Source organism: Mustela lutreola, chromosome 11 (assembly GCF_030435805.1).
Source record: "Mustela lutreola isolate mMusLut2 chromosome 11, mMusLut2.pri, whole genome shotgun sequence".
Lineage (NCBI taxonomy): Eukaryota > Metazoa > Chordata > Mammalia > Carnivora > Mustelidae > Mustela > Mustela lutreola.
The window spans coordinates 3,726,518-3,749,136 of NC_081300.1; the positions used below are offsets into that span (position 1 = coordinate 3,726,518).

Here is a 22,619-nt window from a genome sequence, read left to right on the forward strand (position 1 = left end):
CGGGACGTCAGTCAGGGGAGTTGTGACGAGCAGTTTTACAAAGGTGAAACGGAATAGAATAGGAAATATCAGGGCGCATGAGAGCAGTAAGGATAAGACCTGCTTTGTGAAACCTTTCTTCCAGTTATATCTAAATTTTATGTATGTATACGAGTATCAGTGTGAGCTCGCCATGAGAAATAACATTTTCCCCTGGGGATCGCCAGGGGATCCCCTGGGGATAGTCAGAACTGTTGCAAAATCGCGGTTCTGGCACGGTCTTTGTGAAAAGCTGCTCAAGGGTTGTTGGGCATACTGGATTCCACACAAAGAGGAGCACCCCTCACCTGGCAGTGGGACCACGAGAGCCCCGGCAGGCTGTCTGTGCAGGGAGTGACCTCCCTCTGCTCCAGAGCTCTCAGACCCCCGGAGAGTCTCCTCCTGCCTGCACAGAGCTTCCCCTCTTGCCCTGACCACCTCCTTTGCTTGCAGCTGGAACCTCTCTCACCAGCTCCTACCTTCCCTGCCCTGTCCCAGCCCTCTGGCCAGTGGATTCTTGAGGTATGTGTGATGCCAGTAGAGCTAACACATAAGCTTCTAGTGGTCTCCCATGAGGGGCGAGGGGAGAGTCATAGTGAGTGTATGGCCTTTCTTCACATGTGAACCTCCAGCAAGCCAGATGGTCCCCATTCCCCTCCAAGGAGCAAATAAAATCAGAGCTGGAAGGAGCCTTCGTGATCAGGCAGCATTACCAAGGCCTTCATTGACAGGCAGGAAATGCAAGCCTAGAGGTCTTAAATGACTTCCCCTGGGGTGACTGAACCCGAGGGACAGTCAATTTGTTCACGTGTAGTTGGCGGAAAGCAAATGTTGTCATTTACACGGATCCTGTCCGACTTAATCTCGTTCAGGGGGCTCAGGATATGGTCATGTCTCAACTTTTGAAGTCGTTATGGTACCCAGCCCAGAGCTGGTTTCATGGTAGACGACGAAGGGTGATTGGCTGACGAGGTGTTTCTTAAAGATGGTCACGAATATGACTCCTCAGATCATGTTTTTTCAATATTCAGAATTCGGGTCATATTTCAGGTGCACCAGATCAGACCCTTGTGTGCAGAGCTGGAGAGCCTAACTTTGGGATTCACTGATCTCAATTCAAGCATCCTTTGCCACCATCCTAGTGAGGTTGTGCTACTGGCTTCCAGCACTTGGAGACTTGAGAACTAGGTTAGCGCTGTGTCCCGACGTCTTTTCTAAGCCCTGCTCCAAGTTCCAGGAAACCTGGCCAGTTCTGCTTTTAGCACGGCATATCGTGATGGTGAGACCCATGTTCTTTCTCACTCATCTTGGCCCTGGGGCCCAGGATTTTGGGGTGGAAATATAGAGGGCTAACTTCCTGTCACTTACCACTGTTACCATAGGGAAGAAATCAAGTTCTAAGGTCCACAACAGAAGTCTATACTGGGGAGTTAAAAGGTAAAAAAATATTGCCTTTTCTTCCCCTTCCAAGTTGAGAACTAAGATGCCAAAGATGTGACAGCTTTATTGCTAATAAACTGATTGGAGGACTTGGCTTTAGATCTAAGGAGAATAAGCATTACTAACTTGCCCTACTGCCCGCTTCCTTCCCTCAGCAACACAGGGTATGCCTTGGGGAGCCCACCCAAGTTTGGAAAGTTTGGCTTGGCAGAGCAGACAGTTCCTTGGGCTAGAGGAGCTAAGAAAAAAAAAAAAAAAAAAAAAGAAGCAAATCACCCATTCTTGTAGGCTTTCCAAAGACTCCCTCTACAACACTGGGGCAGACATGAGTCAGCAGTTGGAAGAGAGACCACAGACTTCATTCCAGGAGCAATCCCTTCCTCTGAAGCACGATGCCAGGAAAAAAGAGGGTCGCCCACTGCTGTTGGGACCATCAGCACCCCTTCCTTCCTGCCATCAGTGAGACCATCATCTCAGACTCTCTCAGGTGTGCCTGCTGCTGAGTTAGCATGAGCACGTTGCATTTAGAGAAGGAGACTATGACCTCTAAGACCACTTGCCTCAGGAGCCAAATCAGCATCCCAGGGAGCCCCCAGGGGAAACAGGGCAGCCAACAGTGGTTGAACAAAATTCAGTGATGGCCCACACATGAAGTCAGTTGACACCCAACCTGGGTTTTCTTTGGGTTGGAAGACCCCTCCACCGCCAACTGACAAACACAAAACAACAAATTTAGAGGCCAAAAATGTTTAGAACTTAAGACAGAAGCTTAACACCGCCTTGCTCCTTGAGGGCAGCTGACTGCTGTCATTCCATGCCATTCTCCTCTCTTGGTGATGAATCATTCCACCATATGTATTTTTCCCGTCTTCTCCCTTTTTTACACACCCTAAAATTGAGCCCTGCAAACAGACTCAAGATGGCAGAGCGTGTCACAAAACCACTTGTGATGTAAAAGAGTCTACTGGTGGCTTCTGGCTGTTTCTGACTATTTAAATATATATTATAAAAGTTATTTGGTATGCAGCAGTATGTAATTTAGTCTCTTGCTCTGATAACTAAACATGGCCAAGATGATTATTATATGGCTAATTGGTAGGAATTACCATCAGTCCATTTGAAGCAACCGACTCCGTCACTTTCCAAAAGCTGGGGAGGGAGGTGGGGTGTTAGTATTTCCAAGTGTGCATCAGAGACTGGGGACATGAAGTACTTTCATTCCACGGACTATGGACTGAAAAACCGTCTTTGTTTGGACATCCTGCACCATGGCCAGTGATTTGGCAATTTCCCGATGCTGTCAGGCATCTCTGGGCTCGTTCAGCAGGGCAGAGGGCCAGACGGGGGCATGGCGTAGAGCCAACTTGCCAGCCAAACCCGTCAAGTCAAATGGGAATCAATTCAAGTTGCTTGGCTTCTTGGATAGACGGAAGTATCACCACCACCACCACCCCCCCCCCAAACACAGAATTATTCACTTCCTAAATCCTTAAGCATATTATTTATTTATTTTTAAATGTTCAGATAACGGCAGCTGTTCAAACACCAAATGTAGAAGCAGCCCTAGAAGCTCGAAGCTGCCAGTTCCTCAAGTCTGGCTGCTCTTTCACATCACAAGGCTGCTGTTGGCTTCGGCTCTGTCCCTAAGGCTCCAGCACCGAGAATCCGGGATGTTGCCCCAGGATTCTGCAGCAAGATGTCAGAGGCTTTTGCAGAGCAAAATCCAATTTCAGGTGCTTTTCTCTAAGTTTTCCTCCCATAGTGGTGGTGGCTGCCTGTGCCCCAGGACCCTGGGCACAGCTCTCTCTCCACCCAAACACCCAGCTCAAAACAGCCAGAGCAACACACTCTTGCTATCGCCTCCTTCCCTTTTCTCTTATGCTTCCCCGTGGTGGAGGGGGTGGTGGGGGACCATGAGGACAGAGTCCGAAGCCTGTGCTAGTTTGCCATCTAGGCAATAAATGGTTGTTGCAATTTGTTGACACTCAAATTAGGTGTCATTTTAAGATGCTGTTTACTAATCTCTTGTTAGGACAGAGGATTTAGTATGCTCATCTTAACTACCCCTTTCTCTCCATCCTGGCTGCTTAATTATAGTACAATTTTTATTAAAGTCATTTCAGCATGAATACGATGACTGTGGAAACACTGTTCACTGTGGAGCCAAGTGACTTGATTTTCTTTCTGGCACATTTGTTAGCTTCTTCTAGAATTAATATTACCTCACTGTTTTTATCACCTTAGATTGCTTTAGATGCTGTCACTTATTCTTTCCAAATGATCCAAATTTTTAAACACGTTTTCCATACAAATGAATGCATCAAGCCTTCTATCAGTTCCATTCCTTTTTGCTTAGAGCCCTCCCTTTATCTGCTCCAATGAGCTCTACCCTGAAAATATCCCTTGTTGCCCCTATGTTGATCTTTTGTTCCCAAGTCTCAAAACTATGCTCTCTTCCGGAAGAACGTATCTTTCAATTGCTTCATGAAGAAAGGGTACAGCGGAGGCAAAGCTTTGGAGAGACTGCATGTCGGATACTGTCCTCATTTTACCCATATGTCTGACTGATAGTTTAGCTGGATATAGAATTCTTCTTTGACTGTACAATTTCTCTTTGTATTTTGAGGAATTTTTTGACGTCTCATACCCAGAATTGTTTTTCAGAAGCCTGATGTCATTCTGATTTCCTTTGTGTGATCTCCTTAGGATACCTCCGTGAAAGTTTTTGATTTCGCATATTCTAGGGTTCTGAAATTTCATGTTGACAAGCCCAGTATATGTCTCTTTCATTCATTATGCCGGGAACTTAATGGGTCCTTTCTAGCTGGAAACCCTGATCTCAGGCTGGTAAATCTTCTTGAATTAATTCTTTGATCGTGTCCTTCTTTCTGTTTTCCCTATTTTGCCTTTCTAAACCTTCTTTAGTTGGTTCTGGATCTCTTGCACTGGATATTTTAACTTCCTGATTTGTTGTATCACCTAATTGAACTTCTTTGTCTTTTGGTCCTACTTTCTGAGGGCTTTCTTCACTTTGTCTTCCAAAGATGGAATTTTTTAAAAATGACATCTATTTTATTTATAATTCCCTAAAGATATTTTCTTGTTCTCTTATGGTTATTTTTTAAAAAATATAGAAACACCTTATTATTTCATGGAAACATATGTTTTCTTATTATGTAAGTGCAGTTTAAAAATTTTTCTTTTTAAGTATGTTTCTTTCTTTTTATTTCTCCTCTTTATTCTTTATCTTTATTATTCATGTTAGTCCCTGGCCTTATGTCCATATTTGAATGAGGCCTTAAGGCTGACTGAAAGTTCTCTGCGGGGTCTTTGGCAGTTGGCCTTCACTTCAAAGTGACCTGACGGCAGTCAGCCCTTTCACCAGGAAGTCCTTGAGTATCTGTCTGTGGAGGTCTCCTCATAGGACAGTTCAGTTTCTCCAGAAAAGAACCCTCTGGTCTTCGACCAGCAGGTCGCATATTTGGCTTCCCTTGTACTGGAGCCCAGCAGGAGAGAGACTGGAAGTGAATGTCATTTGATATGTAGAATTTCTCCTAATCCTATTTGATGTGTGGCCTCTCCCACTCTTTGCTGGGTCCCCAGCTCAGAGCGTTTCTGGCTGGATTTCTCCAGAAGAGAATAAACTTCCAGTTGTCCTCTGGATGAGGAAGTGGGGGAGGGTACCTGTCTGGCTACAGAGGTCAAGTGGAGGGGGACCTATTTGGGCCCAGCCCTGCCATCTGCACTGTCTGGAGGACAGCTGCGTCCACTTCTCAGGGCTCTGGGATGCGAGTCAGCATGCTGCTGGCTGGGACCTTCCCTGCTGGCACTGAGGGAGGCTCCAGTCTCTCCGGTTTGCTCCGCCAGTACCACTCCCCTTTCACCTTCCCCGCAACTTATTTTCATATGAGCTCTTGTGGCTTCTCTTACTCTCTCTTTGTGGGATTATACCTTTCAGTTCTTTGGCTCTGTTTTTTGTGGGTTGGGGGTGGGAATGCATCCAGGTCTGGGTTCCATCCTCACGCGCTGCGGAGAAGGTGTTGATGGGTATTGAATGGGTATCGGGGACGTGCCCAGGTCAGGGGAGCAAGCACATTGGAAGCCACAAAACCCAGACTGTCTTGTGCCCTCATGGAACCCTCCCTCTTGTACTGCCGGAGCCGGTGAAGCCAACTTCAGGCCGCTAAGCCCAGTTCTCTCCTGACCGTGAGTGTCCAGCAAAACTGCCTCAGCTCTGGTCTGAAACCTCCTGAAAGTCAGGGAGTGGCAAGAGCAGAGGGGATTGCTGGACGTCGGGGGGCTTTGGTGGGGTGGGTGGGGTGCAGGTGAGCCGCTGTGTCTAGAAAGAAAATGCTAGAACTTCTATTTCTATGTGTTTTATTAAAAATTCAGAAGAGACCTCATGGACATGGATGGGGACCAGTTTGTGAAGCAGCCACAGTCACAGGCTTGCTGAGGGCCGAGTGGGGGCCACAGGGCAGGGCGCGTGAGCCTGGCTAGGTGGACCTACAGATGACAATGAGTGGTTTCTACCAAGCTAACCCCACTAAATGGACTGAAAAACGTGCATTGGAGAGGGTCCCCCGAAGTAGCCCCCGGGGGACTCCTTTCTCCTCTTACCGTGCACTATGGAAGCAGCTGACGCTGTCACACTAGGTCTCGCCAGAGGGCCACGCGTGTCCAGCAAGACTCTCAGATATCCATCTACATCTGCTTTTTGAGAAGATGAATACTGTTCTAATATATAACGATAGTGGACAGCCTTTTGGATCAGGCACACAATAAAACACGGTTTGTTTTATCCACGTTACTTGGAAAGCTCCGTTTTCATGTTTGTGTTACGTTTTCAGTGCAATGTGTATATAGAAAATATATATTATGTCACATTTACTCATACATATGTTGGGTGTGAGTTCATTTCTTGCTTTTTATCAAGGGGTGTGTGAGCCACTGGAAGAACACAGGCTGAGGAGAAGCCAGGAGCCTCCCCACTTTCCCACAAGCGTCTTCATCCTGCGGAGTGTTGGTGCCCCTAGGACTTCTCAGGTTGGCTTAGGACTGGCTCTGTCTCACCCGCTCTCTGCATCGTGTGGAAGACGGAAGCCAAGTCAGCCCGGTGGCGGGAAGGGGTGTGTGCCCAGGGCTTCGGGGTGACCCTAGGTCACCTCCTCTCACACACCAGCACCCGTGCACCTGGTCAAACTTAAGACCTGCCGGGCGTGCCCTTCCACGTTCCCAGGCCACAGCGGCTGAGCCTGCAAGCAGGTGACTGTCCCCGCGAAGACAGTTTGAGCAAAGCCCAGCCTTCGGGGAGCTGATGGCACAGACACCAGTGCTCATCCACCTCCTGGCTGGGGGCGGGGGAGGGCGGCAGGGGAGGCCGGTACCCCAACTCCCCATCCAGGTGCTTGTGCAGGAGCCTGCAGGAGGCCTTGCCCTTGACCACCCTGGCATCCTGCTCCTGCGCGGGGCACTCGGGCAGCAGGCAGGGGAGGCTCATCCCCTTCGGAGGCTCAGGGAAGGCTCCGGGCACGGAAGCCCGAAGGCATCAGGAGGGAAAACCCTGGAACGCATCAGTGAACGGACGCAGCTTCATAGGCAGAGAGACGAAGGAAGGAGAGGCGTGTCGGAGCCCAGGCCCAGCTGTCCCTGCCGGAGGAGACCAGCCTGGGGCTGGCATCTGGATCTCACAGCTCCTGAAAGCTGCCGCCGCGCCATCTGCCGAGAGACTCGAGCCCGCTGACGCTCCAGTGACAGGACAGGACACGCGGTGGCAGATTTCCCGACAGAAAGACAGCGCCGGCTGGGCGTCCTCCTGGCTCCGAGAGCAGGGAAGCTGCGCCAGCCTGGCTCCCAGAACCGTAGGTGCCCCGGAGCGGCCCGCGGAAGGGGTGGAAGGTGTCCGACCCCATTGCCTCCCCTCGGGACCGACCCGACTGCCCAACGGAGCGCACGACAGATGCTGGCGGCTGGGCAGCGCCCGTGGGAACCAGGGGGCAGGGCACCCTGCTGCCTGTCGCTGCCTGGGTGGCGTGGGGAGGTCGGGAGGCCCCCGGACCGGCCGGCTGCAGAGCAGGGGTGAGGGGGTCCTCCTCCTGTTTCCCTCCCGGTACCTGCCCGTCCCTCTGAAGGCCTCAGCCCAGGTGGGCAGGGGGACAGTGTGCATGGGCCCCACCACCAACCAGTGTCCCCCGACCCTGACAGACCATGTCAGGGAGGCCCTTGGCACAGAGGGGGCATCATGGCCCGTCAGCCCTGCGGGGGCCGTGCATGAACGTGCTCGAGCCCCCCGGCTGTCTGAAGGGCTGCGGTGTCCACGGGCGCACAGTTGGGAGCTGGTGACACAGCGCAGGGGCCTCTGCTGTGCATTGTGGGGCCCGGTCCTTCCCCTGTCCGGGGTCTGTGTCAGGGTTTGGGGGGGATTCTGAGCGAGGTAATGGAAGTGGAGAGCCTGGCGCAGAGCCCATCACCTTGAAGTCACTGGACAGGCCCCCGGGCAGCGGCTGCACAGGGCTGGGGTCCCCTTGGCTTTTTGCCGCCATGTTGGCTACTATGTCAAAGCGGACTGAACAGTGCTGAGTGACTTCTGTCCTCGTGGCAGTCTGCTTGGGCTTCCATGGGACACGTGTCTGTGGTCTGAGCCCCTGGGCTGTCCTAGACCCTGAGACCTGAACCTGGCTGCGGAGCCCAGGCCCCATGGGCTGGGGGCCAGGCGCCATGATTCGTGCTTCCCTTCCTCCCGGCAGAGCTGAAGCGCTTGGTCCTTTGATCCTTCGTTCGTTGCTGGCTTGTGCTCACCTCTCAGGTGCAGAAGGGCCTGCCCACGCCCTCTTCCTCGCTCCATCGCCTGCAGGAGTGACGCTAGTGCCTGTCCTCACACGCACACGGAACGCGCTCGATTCGCTGGGACAGGGGCAGCCGTCCATCCCCCGGGGTGCCCTGACATGCAGCTTCCCTGCTCCCCGGGCTGACGAGCACATGTTCCCACTTCCTGCCCCCCGGGGTCTGAAGCCGGCAGGGGACGCTGCGAGGTCCGCAAGGGCCTCCTGTCTTCCCAGGGGCTTGCTGAGTGACAGGACCTGGCAAACAAGTCACAGGCATCGTAGGGCATCGGGCAGCATCCCTGGCCTCCACCCACCATGTTCCAGTGGTCGCCCCATACACCCAGTCAAACAGCGCCCATCCTGGAGCCGGGCCCTTCCCGTATCACGATCACACTGTGGGACCACTCGCGTCCCTTATAATGAGGAAGACTCGGTGTGACACCCCCCCCCCCGCCCCGCCGTCTGGCATGTCAGCGCCATGGACACCATACCGGTGACTGGAAACTCTGCCCCTGGGGATTCCTGGACACCTATGGTTGCTTCCAAGGGATCCTGGGGCTTCTCTCCCCAACACTTGCTCCGCTGAGATGCATGGTTGGATCTATGACACAACTGACGCCTCCCAACTTCAGACGTACTGCGGTGTGGCCGACTGTGAACAGTTTGGCCTCATCAATCATGGGACGATTTCTTGCCTCTTGGTGCTTCTCTCTAGTGTCCAGCGGACTTCACCTGGGGAGGCATCGGGGATGCAGCTGTGCGGACAAGGAAGCTTGAGGTCTGCAGCTCACGTGGCCCCCATGCAGCATTTCCCGCTGGGGTCACAGAGCTCTCTCCAGGAAAGGTCATGATCATCCATGACCAACGAGAACACTGGGATTTCTTCTCACTGAATGTCAAGGAAGGAATCACGGGTGGGATCAGTAGCACTGGCCTCGGGGCCAGAGAGACATCAGGAACACGCAAACAGAATACTCATTTCAGTAGAAGAAAAGATACCTCGCCCAGCGCTATGCGCGGTTTCCTTTCGATCACTGACGATTAACAGGAAGAGAAAGTCCCCTCTGCCGTCTACTGTTGATAAAATCCTGGAAGTCCCCTCCACAAGCACGACAGGATGGTGTGCGAACCTGACTCGGTGCCTCTTGTGGGATTTGGTCTCAAGACCCTTCTTGTCAAGAAACGTTCTGGCAAAAGGTGGAAATAAGCAGAGAAGGGTGTGTGGAGCCGAGTCAACCAGTAAGAGAATGTGTGAGAAGCATCCGTAGTTCCACTGCTGCCAAGGAGTTTTGTGGAGATGACGGCTACCAGGACGGAGAGCCAGGACGGAAGCAGCAGCTGACGAAGAGCCGAGAACTCCTGTGTCTACCCGTTCCTTCGGAGGGACAGCCTGCCTCCTGTGTTCCCAGCTCTGCCCCGGAGCTCTGTTCGCCATGTGGAGCTGGAGGACAGGCTGGCCAGACTCTGCGAGGGCCAGAGGTCAGGAAGGGTGCACCTACAGCCCACAGCGGAGGACCTTCCACTTTCAAACCTGTCCAGAAGTCACGTACAGGGTTGGGGTCGCTGCCCCCCGACCCAGGGAGTGTCCCTCGTGCTGTGGCCAGACCCCACACCCCACTCCGTGGAACCTTCTACATGTTGGGGAGAGGCTGTGGCTTGTTGAGTGAGTCACAGTTTGGGTCTGGGTTATGGGCTGGGAAGCCATGTCCTGTGATGGGCCGCATATAGTGGTTCTGCAGTTAAAATACCCGCTTGCCCTTAACGTGGGGCTAAGGTGGCAGTCGGGGCTGAGCCGGGGCTGTGGCATCTCCTTATAGACTTTGGCCCCATTCCAATCCCAGCAGGATGGCAGTGAAGATCTGCTGAGGCCCTGGGGGACAGCAGGCCTTCCTGCGGAGGGACCCCTTCCCAACCAACGCTGCCCAGCCGGCTGGTGCAGTCCTTGTCTCTAGATGCAAATGCAGTTTGGAAACTGAAACTCAAAACTTTACTCTGCATTGGTTTTTATCCCTCTGCTTACGAAGTGACCAGAAGGGTGATGTGAGGTGTCCCGGAGAGCGCAGACAACGGTGACGACAGAGCAGACCAGCCCTGCTTGCCGCGGCTACAAGTCAACTTTCCATGGGGCTGGGAGCCAGGCCCGAGTTTGGTCATTCTATTTTTTAAAATTTAAATTCAATTAATTAACATGTAACATATTATTAGTTTCAGAGGTAGAGGCCAGTGATTCATCAGTTGCTTGTGACGCCCAGCGTTCATTCGTCACAGGTCCTCTTTAATACCCATCCCCCAGTCACCCCGACCCCCACACCCACCTCCCCTCCAGCCCTCGGTTTGTTCCCTGGAGTTAAGAGTCTCTTATGGTTTGTCTCCCTCTCTTCTCCTATGATCCTCCGTTTTCTTTCTTAAATTCCACATATGAGTGAAATCATAAAATTGTCTTTCTCTGACCAACTTATTTTGTTCAGCATAATACCCTCCAGTTCCATCCAAATCAATGTAAATGGCAAGATTTCATTTTTGATGGCTGTGTAATATTCCACTGGATATATACCCCCAAAGTATGGAATTAGCTCATTTAAAAAGGATTTATTAAAAGGTATTGAAAATGCAGGACCATGGAGTAACAGGCAAGCGATTGCTGGAGAGATCTAGAATGGATTCATCAGAATCTGGTAATGGGCCTTGGTGACATGTGCTTACCTAGGTGATTCCACTGAGGCTAGGCCTGTAGGACCTCACACACTTGGTCCCATGGAGAGAAGAGAAAGCTTAATCCTGCCCCGGGCTGAGGGCCCCAGGAGTTTCGGAGAAACGAGGTTCTCTATCTCATGCTTATTTCTCAAGGCGAAGGTTCGAGAGGTCTCTGCTTCATTTCTGGGACAGACCTGGAGACAAAGACAGGCAGCAGGGATGACATCGCTTACCTCCGGCTTCTGGGGGCACTTCAGCTGTCTTCATGATGCTGTGAATCTGCTCTTCCGAAAACAGCACAAGGGTGCAGGTGCCAACACCCGGGCCCCAGCTCTAGAACCCCACCACGGACCCCTCGGCCACGAAGGTCACAGAAGTCCTTCCCATAAGACGTGTTGGCTTTGCACACTCAGCTCGAGCGCCCAGCGACCGGACACTGCAGTTCTGTGCTGCGTTCAGCGCGGGCTGCGAAGGGACCCCGTGCGAGGAGGGAGCAGTTCGAGAGCGGGGCCGGAGGGAGGTTCGAGAACGGCGAGCCCCCCTGGCTGTCCCACCCTCCCCGACCGAGTTCCCACAACACTTGTTTCATGGGGTTACTTCTTGCGGTGACAAAACATTATCCCACGATGGAAAGCCTGAGCTCCAATGATGAAAATTGCCAAGGGGACAATCAGGAGGAGAACATCAGCTCTTGCCCTTCTGTGGAGATGTCAGGCACCCGTGTCACCCTCCCACCTCACAGGGGGACACGGGTACACGACGACAGGCTGGGGTGAGAGCGGGGGGCACCGGCCCTGGACACGGCAATGCCCCGGGGTGGGGGGGCACACACAGCGCCAGCGGCCCCCACTTGTGGCCCTGGGGCCCCTCCCCCGGCCTGCTCCTCCGCTCGCTCTTTATCTCCAATTATGAAGCAGCGCCAGGTTTTGTAGTCAGCCACTGCCACGTCTCCAAATGGCTTTTCAGTGTCAGGCCTATCAGGAAATTAACTCATCACGCAGTGACAGCTGCTAATTTTTTCCCCTTACATGTCAGATGGATCGCCTGCCGAAGCTAATAATGAATCACCAATCCCTGATTAGAAGGTGCTTCCGAAACGTATAACTGCCATCTGAGCTAACTTTTTTCTTCATGTAAAATGATCTCGCCCTGGAGGAGTGGAAAGCGGACTGTGCTCGTTCAACAGGACGGGCCAGGAGGAGCTGCTGAAGTGAGCTGTGCGCTTGTGAAATCACGGGCGGATGTTCGGCAGCGAAAGAAGGGACAACTTGCAGCTCCTTTCTCGCTTGGCTGCGCAGACCACCTTTCCGGTGTCCTAGTTCCCGTCCTAGACCCGGCTCTGGGCTGGGCTCCCGAGCTGGTCCCGAGGGTCTTCCCCAGGAGCCGGGATTCTCCCTCTCTGCCTGGGGAAACAAAAGGTTTGATGGAGCGCAGAGATTCGAATACTGTGCTGGGCGCCGGGCTCCCAGGCCGTGGGCCTCGGGCCTCCACAGGGTCTCTGCTGTCATGTATTAGGGGGTCGAGCAGAGACCCGTCACCGTCTGTCCTCTAGGGCTCCGGGTCCGTGTTTCTGGCCTGAGCAGACGTCTGGAACTGGCCACAGCCCACGGATGTGACCGTAGCTCATTCCCTTGGTTCTTGGCAGAAAGGCCGTCCTCGGCACCCCTCGCGGGAGGCGGGCTGCCTTGCTCGCATGCTGCGGGGGAGAGGTCTCAGGGCATCCTCCTGCCTGCCCTCCCATCGTTACAACTGTCCAGGGGCTGTGGAAGCATCCCAGAGGGGTGCCCGCTTCGGTCACCACATTTGGTGACAATGACAGGCGGTGCTTAAAGTCTAACTCTCCACCCTGCCCGGCAAGCTTCGGGCGCAGAAGGTGGACCTTGAATGATCCCTCCATGTCGACGTGGGCAGGGCAGTGGGTCCCCTGCAGGCCGGACGTCCCTGAGGCTCCGTCTGTCGTTGAATCCGCTACCGCTTCGGACAAAGATGGCCTTTCTGGATGACAGTCTCCAGGTAGTAACTACTTCGCTCTGTTTTTTGCTTTCCTAAAGCATGACTATTTTCTCTAGCTAAAACCCCGAGGGAGGTTAGAAGCTTGCCTTGGTCTTCTTGGCAGACACTCCCCGCTGCAGGAAGTGCGCCCGGGTCACGGCATCGGCCACGCCTCACTATTCTGTGGCACGCGGGTGTGTATGTGCTTCTCTGACTCCCGTACATCCCGGGACTTGGGTAATGAGAGAGCAGAGAGAGGGAGCGCGAACCCCGCGCTACAGGTAATTACAGGATACGCTCGCTTACTGAATCCTCTGCAATCCTTCCGAGCCCCGGAACACCTTCTGTACAGCTTTTTTATGCAAAGGCCTGCTCTTTTCATTGTGCATACAACGTGATTGCTGGTTTGACACTGCAGGCTACACTGGTTTTATGAAGGATTAAATGCCACCTGAGACATATTTATCCTAAATAAATCACGAACGGTAAACTGCAGCATGTCGGTGTCGACAGCCCGGACTCGGGCAGAAAGGTTAGCCGTACAGGACGGAGCACCGCTAGGAATTAGCATCTGAGCCGAGGGCCACGAGCCGCAGCTAACGGGAGGAATGATCGGGAAGATATATTTTCACCGGAAAACATCCTCCCCCATCCCCAGCCCCCGGCTGCTGTTGGTGCTTCTTTTCTTTTTTTTTTAAACATGTATGAGGAGCTGGGAGAGGGGCATCACTTTATAAAGGTCACCTTCATCCCCATCACACATGGGAGTTGATCCTGTCACTGTTTGCTGAAGACAAGTGTTTAAGAAGAAGCCGATTGCCCTGCCATTTTTAAGAAATACGAGCTGGTCATACTCAGCTAATTATGACTCTCAGTGTCAAACTTGAAAATTTACCTTTCATTTTTTTGGGGGGAAGGGAGAGCCATGTCAAGGGAGGTGGCCCCGGGACGGCCAGACGGCAGAGCGACAAGGACCGGGTTGGGAGACGTGCGCTCCCAGCCAGTGCTCCCAGGGAGGGACCTCACGCTCAGAAGGGGCTGTTTTCCCTTCCTTTTTCTCTCATGTCTGCTCAACATTTTTAGATACTAACTGTGACAGAACAAGCTATTGTCACCAGAATGTGCCTGGGCCACGTGCCAAACCCTCAGAGGACAGCACGAGGCCGCGGGAGGCGCCCTGGACGGGGCCAGAATGGGAGAAGCTGCCGCGTCGGAGGAAGGCCTCGTGCTCTCTGGTTTCTACAGCTGCCCATCAGCCGGCTGCGGGAAATAAGAGAACCTCATTCTCGTTCAATGCTATAATTTTATTTCAAAGGAAAAAAAAGGAACAAAACAACCTTTGCATTTGGGGATGGCAATTGTTTTTACAGGTTTGGAAAAGGAAGAAGAGCGATCATACGGCTGAGTGAGTTGTGAGCCTTGTATTCCGTGGTTGCAGTGAACCCACAACGGAACACGGACGAGGCCAGGGCTGCGGGGGGCACAGTGTCCCACTACTAACGGTTAATGTGCCCGCCTTTGCACGGACGTAAATCACAAACCCCGCAAAAATGGCATCAGTATGAAGAAACAGTCATCATAAAAGCAAAATATCAGTATGAACACTATTTTCCAAAGTGCACATTTCATATATAGACTTTATTGTATGAAATGAAGTCAAAATTAGAAGCACTGGGTTGTCTTAACCAAGGTATATTTTCATCCAATAGAAACAATCAAGGCTTTCCTCAACCATGGGCTTGAGGTTTCTTTCAAGCAGATGCACCCAGAGCTAGGAACAGCCCCGCCGCGTCTGGGGAGAGGAAACTGATGCGCGAGATGGGTCGCGAGGCCTCCCTCTGGTCTGGGGTCACCGCAGTCCTACGATTTCAGAAAAACAGACAGGGACGGGAGGACTTGTAGCGGCAGTTTTAAACCAAATCTATAATAAACTGTTAAAAGGGCTCCATGCTGGACGGCACGAATAGGCATGTCTCAGGCCGCAAGATACACCGTTCGGACTTCTCCACCACGAGGCACGGTCCTTGATAACAGAAAAGGGAAAACATCTGCGGGCCGGGCAGGGGGTGGAAACAGAAAACAACATGACTTCTCAGCACAGTGGCCAGAGCAGAGGGAAAAGACCAGTCACAGGAGAACCGAACAGGAATCAGGCTCCGCTCCAGCACCCCCTCCCCATATCCCCCACCCGGCCATTCCCGAGGCACGCTCTGTGCCCCCCTGGTCCTGTGGGGGCTGCCACCCCTCCAGAGGGCCGTGCCACTGTCCGGGAGCTGTCACACACACGGTCCTGGGGTGGCCAGAGCCGCCGGCGCCTACCCGGGCCGAGCGTGAGGATTGGCGGCCTCAGGCTTCCTGCAGTTCGTTCCTCTCTCTTTGGCTCTGAATGACGGTCGCGGCGGGGGAGCCGTCCTGGGTGTAGATGACCATACTCGTCAGCTGTTCGGCTCCGTTCGGGACCATGGCCTCGGCGCCAAGCGCGGCCCCGGCCTGCAGGATCTCCCGGGAGCCGGTGGCCTCGATGACAGCATGTGAGTACACGGCCGCGTCGTCCTGCATGCCCGGTGGCAGCTCGGTCACGATGTAGTGCGTGGCGCCATCGGGGAAGCTGCCAGCGGACTCCTGTACCATGGCCTGGACCAGCTCCTCTGTCACGATGATCTGAGAGATCTCACCGTCGGACTCGGCCAGGTCCACGTGCTGGCTGTGCGCCTCGGCCTCCTGCATGACGATGTGCGAGCCCTCGCGGGCCAGCATGTGCACGGTGCCCTCCTCGTTCACGATGACCTGCGTGACACCCTCCTTCATGAGCCGGCCGGCCGCCGCCGACTCACACACGGCGAACTGCAGCACGCCCTGTGCCACCTTCTTGAAGGCCACCTGGGCGCGCTCCTGAGGGACGGCCACGGCCGAGGGCCGCGCCACCTGGGTTAGCACCTCCATGGGCTCCCCGGCAGCCGCGCCCCCCCGAATGTCCTGGAACACGTGGATCTCGGGGCCCTCGGGCTGGGTGGCGGTGGAGGGCGCCTCCTGCCCGGGCAGCTGGACCAGCATGTCTCTGGGGCCGGACCTGCTCTTCTCGTGGGGCACGGCCCTGCCTTCTGCACCCCCCAGCTCGGTGACCGCACACAGCAGGGCATCCAAGGCCGAAGCCGTGTCAGGCGGGGGGACACCGGCCTCAGTCAGGTCTAGAATCTCCTGCTTGGTCACCTGCTGAATCATGGCCCCGCCTGGACTCAGGGGCTCATCCACGCCGTGGCCGTCCACTGAGCCTCCCACGACCACCACCTGCGTGGCCCCGTCGGCCAGCGGCTCGGGCAGGACCGGCCCAGGCGCCACGCCGCCCACGTGGGCCCCGCTGGGACTCGCAGCAATGACCTGCCCGTCTTCCGTGATGTGCACCACGCGGGCCACCTGGCCGGCCAGCGCCAGCGTCTGCAGCGTGGCCGCGGCCGTCTCCTCCAGTGAGGCGTCGAGGGCGAACTCGCCGTCGTAGCCCTGGATGATGATGAGCTGCTGCACCTGCTCAGGCGCCGCTGCTGGCCGCCGGCTGCTCCTCAGGGGCCTCTCCTTGATGGGAGACGCCTCCGCCAGGGCGGCCGCCGTGAAGGGGCTGTCCGTCTCCACGAAGGTGGCTCCTTGGCCCTTCAAACGGCACTCGTAGGACTTGGACACGATGCCTATGGGAGACAGGGACCAGTTAGAGCCTAGACAAAGTAAGACAACGCCTCAGCAGTAACATCACAGTCGGCCGCACTCCGCCGCCACCCCGGGCCCGTCCGAGGCCCACCGTGTACGCGGACGCCGGTGGCTGGGCTCCCGCTGTGGGAGCAGAAGCGGGCGACGGGAACAGGCGTCCTTCCGTCCTCCTGGCTGGACTGTCCAAACACCACGGCTACCAGCCGGCTCGTGCTCTTCCAGCTCCGAGGGAAGGAGTGTGGCTACTCCCCTCGTGACCGTCATTCCCAACAAGGCACGAGTCACTGGCGGGAAGTGCGGATCGGTAAGCAGGGCCATGTCTTCCGACCCAAAGGCACGCCTTTTTGTGAGTTCACGAGCAGGTGGAGGGCATGGGATGCACACACACACACACCCTCCCCAGCGTCACCTGTGATACAGGCCGATGTTCTTTTAATAACTTGACAGGGTAAAATAGGACTGAAAACGGTAATTGTTATTCCCATCAAGACAGACTGACTCTTTAAGCAGACTCCCTATTTTCATCTTTAAATCTCAAATTCTCTACCAGTGTCCTTACTGGAGCCTCCTCCACACGAAATGAGAGAACAGCCCGTCAGTGGTCTACACGGGAGGGTCTCCTAGCCCAGTGGCCACCGCAGCTCTGAAACAGTCCACGCACTCTCTAAATTGTAGGTCAGTTTAAAAAAGCACTGCTGACCCTTACAAAGGAAAGTAAATGGTGAGAGTGCGTGCTGCTCGCATCCCTGAGAGACAAGAGCACTTTGTTCTCCACGTCAGGGCCCCGCCGCGAGAGCGCACTTTTGTCACCAGGGTCCACACTGAGTACAGAGCCCAGATGAGGCCCGTCTCCAGTGGGTGTGGGCTCTCGGGCAGCAGCCGCCGAAGCCTTACATCCCACCTGCCAAGAGGACACGCCCAGGCTCACACCCAGACTGTGGGTGACGGTCCTGGAGCAGGATGCCTGCGCTACGTCTGAACAAAGCGAACCCCTGTGAGTCCCGCGTCCGCTTTAGCCACGACGCTCTGCTGTTGGGCAAGTGTCCGGGTGGCAGCCCTGTGCACTGGCACTGCCTTGCCCAGGGACAGGTCTGCTGGGCTGTGCCTCCCTCCTGCCTTCCGCTTCCCCTTCTCCTGCTCTACGAAGGACAGACTCACCTCGGGAAGACTAAAGTTCAGAAGGTAAGAACGAGCGTAGGTTACCTGTGCGGGTCCTTGAGAGAAAGGGCTGAATCACAGTCTGTACTTTGACCTCGTCTCCCAGTTTATCTCCTGAACTTCAGATCTCCCTAAAATCTCTGTCTTAAAAGATGCCAGGAGGCCCGGTAGGCAGCAGCAGGCCAGGTGAGGACAGGGCATTCCAGGCCCCTGTGTACACACGTCCGCGTGTGCCTGAGTGGACACGAGAGGTGCTGCCGGGGTGCTCAGCGCACCGTCTGTGGGGACCCCTGGGTCTCCGGTCTACCGTATTGGCCAGTCCTTCTTAGCCGTCCCACTTGCCTTTAACGCCCTAAACTCCATCCGGTTTGTTTCTGCCCGTTCTGTCATCATTATCTCCTGAACTTGATTTGCTTGCTTCTGTCCACTCCCTAACTTCAAGGTCATTTTCAGTAGAATTCAGAGTCTGGCGGGGGAAGACATGAAGAGATATGGACACAAAAATAAGGAAGGCAGCCTGAAGTCAACCTTAATTACAGAAGAGGACATAGGGCCTCGGTGTTAAAGCAGGGGAAGCATGCATGGGGAGGGGTGGGGTGGGGGACACCAAGCGACCTGCGCGCTGGTGGTCTCCAAAGGAAAGCCTGCAGGCCGGAGCCCCCACACTCCCTTCCTCAGTCTGCAGCTGGACAGAAAATCTCTTGGGTGTCAAATTACCCTCCGCATCCCCTGCAGTACTGATAATGATGCTATTCCGAACTGCTTACTGAATTTATTTGAATCCAGAGGTGGGTTAAACCACTTGCAGACCATTAAAGTGAACTACATGGGTAAACACTACTGTCACAACGGCGCGTGATGAAGCCTGACACCACCAGCGTCTTAACCTCGGTGCGGCGCGAGCCCCGCTCCCCCATCACAGTTCATAAATGCGAGTGCAGGTCCATCTTTTGATTCAGCAATTTAATAACTTCGAGTGCTGTCAGTACTGCTTTGAAAAATAGCACCTATAAAATGTAACAGCCTCAATCAGATTGAAAAAGATTCACCCACTGAAGATTCTTCCATTTCGCCCATAATGAATTAATGTGGAGCTATGCAGAAGTTCAAGTGTCATTTAAACTAATGTGAATCTCTACTGTAACTTTAAATTCTAACTGGGCTATGACCAAGAATTTACTGGGCACATCAACTTCAATTTCTGAGCTCTTTCCTGTAAATATGAACCGCAAAACTCACCAATGCAAATGGCCAAACGGATACAGTATTTGGAAAACAGGAGCTTTGTACAGGCTTACCCCGATGACTTAGTCACCGCGATCGGTCCAAAAATACACCAATCTTTAACGGAGCATGGATGCCCAACACACCAGATGCACTATGGTTTGTATCTTTCAAAGACAACGTCGGGTTTCAGCGTGATCACAGCAGGCAATCAAATTGTGCATCTGATTCAGCCTTTTTGGACCTGTTTGTAAGAGGACCATAAATCGCCCTGTGCAGAAGGAGCAGATAGGTTAAGATGCAGCCTCCCGCCTGTTCATGAAAAATTCTAACTTACCGCCCATTTGATTTTGGGAGTACAGAGATGGACACCCTTCTCGTTGCTAAATGCACTCAAATCTACAACATGGTTGAAATGGGAAGGGCTTTTGGGGAGTAGAGGGTTTGTTTTCTGTAAAATGATTCCAAATTAGGTTCCCTTCTCCAGGATATTGTTCAGAGCTCCAGTTCCTTCTTGGAGAGAGTGTCCTTGGAGGGGAAAACTGCAGTGTCACACCAGCAGAGGTGGGGTTAAGACGCAGAGGCCTGTACCCCCAAAGCTGCGGGGTTTGCCCCGTTTCGCCGTCGGGAGGCTTCTGGGACGCTGCACATGGGCTCGAGCACCTGACTGCTTCCTTTGTGTGTGTGTGTGTGCTCTTCTTTTGTTACTGTCATTGCTCTCTTTCACAGAATAAATACCTTATGCTTTGGTTAAGCTTACATTTAATTAAAATGTACAGAATTTGTGCAGTAAACTCGAATGAAACAAATAAAACAAGGGCCCCCTCTCTTGAAGGCATACGTTGTGAATGAAAAATGTCATTACAGACTAAAAAATTTTGCAGTAAACAGGGCCTACAGAGAGAAGTTTCCCCTGTAATGACATCCATAAAATACACAAATGGCACTTTTAGTACCATCCTGAATATGGCATTTTCTGTGCTCTACACACAATCTAAATGGTTTGATCATAGAGCATAATACTCCATTGGGTTTATAGAACAATCAATGTTCCATAAAATGATGTATTTATCCAATAGTAGGCTCAGCAGTTACTGGCGTATGACATTGCAGGACACAGGCCCGGACGCCTCGGCAGCACCCAGGCCGACTGTAAAACTTATCTCACGCCACTTCAACAACTTCATCTCATCTGCGTCAAGTAATTTGTGGAAGCCTCAGCTTGGCTTAAAAAAAACTTGTAATAAAAATTCATAGAATTTTCAGGAGAATGAAAGCTGATGACAATAGAAAGGTCACATTGTATCTCCACGAGAGGGGTCAAAGGTGGCCTGCGGTTCTGAAGCCGAAAGTAGATTTCATGCATCGCGTAGCAGATAAAGATGGCATTAAAGAGCCCCATGCGGGGCAGGACGCGGCGCGCTGGGGAAGCTCGTGCTGACACCCCGGGAGAGCCGCGTGGCGGCGGCCGGCGGCGCTCACGTGCCATCTCGAGGCTTCTCCCGATCCGGCGCTCCACGCTCACACGGGGCTGGGCCGTGCTGGGTGCTCTGTGTCTCGTTTCTGTTGTATGAAGACCTCGTAGGCTCTGGCGGAGGAGCCGTGACTCGGGGAGCGCTCCGCTCCGCTCTGCGTGGGAGCGATTTTGTGCTCTGGAGGCTACTGAGCCTGAGAAGGCGAGGCTGGCCCACGGTCACGACGAAAGCACCTCAAACAGGATGCAATTAAAAAGTACACTTTTCGTATAAAAATTTGGGGCACACATGACGCTATGATTCTTAAACCACATATAATTTTTCTTGACTTCAATTTTAAGATGTAATTTTAACAAGAACGTTAAGAAATCATACTTAATGTCTATTAAAATGAAACAATATTAACAGATTATGCTAATAAATTAGAACCATATTTTAATGTCACAAAAGCTTATAAGTTTTTCAAGTGAGAGCAGAAAAAATGACAAATTAAAATTCAATGCAATATAACCTTGTAGAAATTTCGAAGCAGGGGATAAATTATTCCTCCAACAGCACAGCCGGTCGAAGCAGTATCAATAATCGCTCCGTCGTGCAGTCATTCTTTGGACAATAAGAATGACCGGCCTTGCTGCACGATGTCCCTGAGAGTGCTCCTCCTGGTCTGGAAGGAGTCAGGGCTTCCACGTGGACACAACACAAACGAGGGGTGCCCCCTGGGCCAAACGCTTTGCACTGCCTCACGTTCCTGAGGGAACTTGCCACTCGAGGGCTGAAGAAGGAATTCCACCACAACTGATAGCCTCAAGGGGCGAGAGCAGCCTCTCAGTCCTGCAACTCCACTCCAAAAAGACAATTTTGTAAAAAAAAAAAAATAATAATTTTTTTTTAATTTTTTTGAGAGAACAATGGATGTGTCAGTACCTTGTGACTAGTATTTTCAAGGGTTATGTGTTCTGGACAGTGTTAATAAAATTCACACATAAATCAAAAATATTTAGGTGACTGGAGATACAAAATTAAAATTATTTTTAGTCTCCGGCATGCCTGTGAAGAATGATAGCTGTACTAGTGAGATTTATTTCAGAGCACAGACCTGTTCTGGTCATTCTGCAATGAGTGGCCTAAGGCTGGTAAATACACCACAACATAATAATCTGAAGCATTTTGGTAAACTATCAGCTTTGTGCCACAATAAGTGTATAAAGGCAGATGCTAGAGTCACAGGAACAGCCATCGCTCTTCCTCCATTTTGTGAAGGTTGCTTATTTTTTTTTTTTAAGGACTTTATTTATTTATTTGTCAGAGAGAGAGAGCAGGAGCAGGGGAGCAGCAGGGGTCGGGGGGGGGAGCAGGCTCCCCACTGAGCAGGGAAGCCGAATGTGGGGCTTGATCCCAGGACCCTGAGATCACCACCTGATCTGAAGGCAGACGCTTAACTCACTGAGCCACCCAGGTGCCCCAAGGCCACCATTTTATAAGAATAGATGAGGAAAATTATTTTTCTGTGAAAAATTAACTCAAGTCCACATCCTTTCGGACAGACCCTTCCACCTAAGTTCAAATATACAATTTTGTAAGAAACACCATGCAATTTTTAGTGAAGGAATACTTACAGTAAGCCAGGACACAGATTAAGGTGACCAAAGTTGTAAGTCCCTTTTTCTCAATTATCATCAGTACCACCTTTATGATTGGTAGTGATTACAGATAATCAGATATGACCCCTGAAAGAAATTCTACAATGTTCAGACAAAACTAAGAATAAATTTTATCTCAAGTTAGAAATACATGACTGGCCAGATTTCTAACTTTACCATGAACAGTCTCTGCGGGCCCAGATATTTCCATGGGCACTGAAGAGTGACAAAGAATAAAAGACAATATTTTACCTTTAAAGTCACAAGCCCTAAGAAATTTTGTATTATATCAGACTCTTAGGTATATATCATCATTTCCATGCGTGAGGATCTAATGGGAGCCGTGCACACAAATCTCCCGCAGGAAGATCGGAGCGGTGCTCTGAGGTTATCCTGACAGGCCTTTCTGGGAGAGATGTCAAGGGGCGGGAGTGGTTAACCGTTACTTGGCTGTG

General features: G+C 52.6%; 1 protein-coding gene across 3 annotated transcripts in view; it reads right to left on the bottom strand.

Moving 5' to 3' along the window:
* Positions 1-2,039: 2,039 nt before the first annotated feature.
* Positions 2,040-22,619, bottom strand: part of ZNF407 (zinc finger protein 407) — a 440,363-nt gene continuing 419,783 nt past the window's right edge. Inside the window, exons 9-10 of one of the 3 annotated variants that reach the window (XR_009345860.1) lie at positions 10,986-11,170; positions 2,040-2,167 (exon numbers count right to left, since the gene is read on the bottom strand). Coding sequence is in view for 2 of the 3 variants with exons in the window: in XM_059139575.1 (XP_058995558.1) it covers positions 15,315-16,648 (1,334 nt within the window). In the remaining variant the exon portion in view is untranslated. Of the gene's footprint in view, positions 2,168-10,965; positions 11,171-14,251; positions 16,649-22,619 lie in introns of those variants that run through there. The other 2 variants (XM_059139578.1, XM_059139575.1) reach the window with 2 other exon arrangements.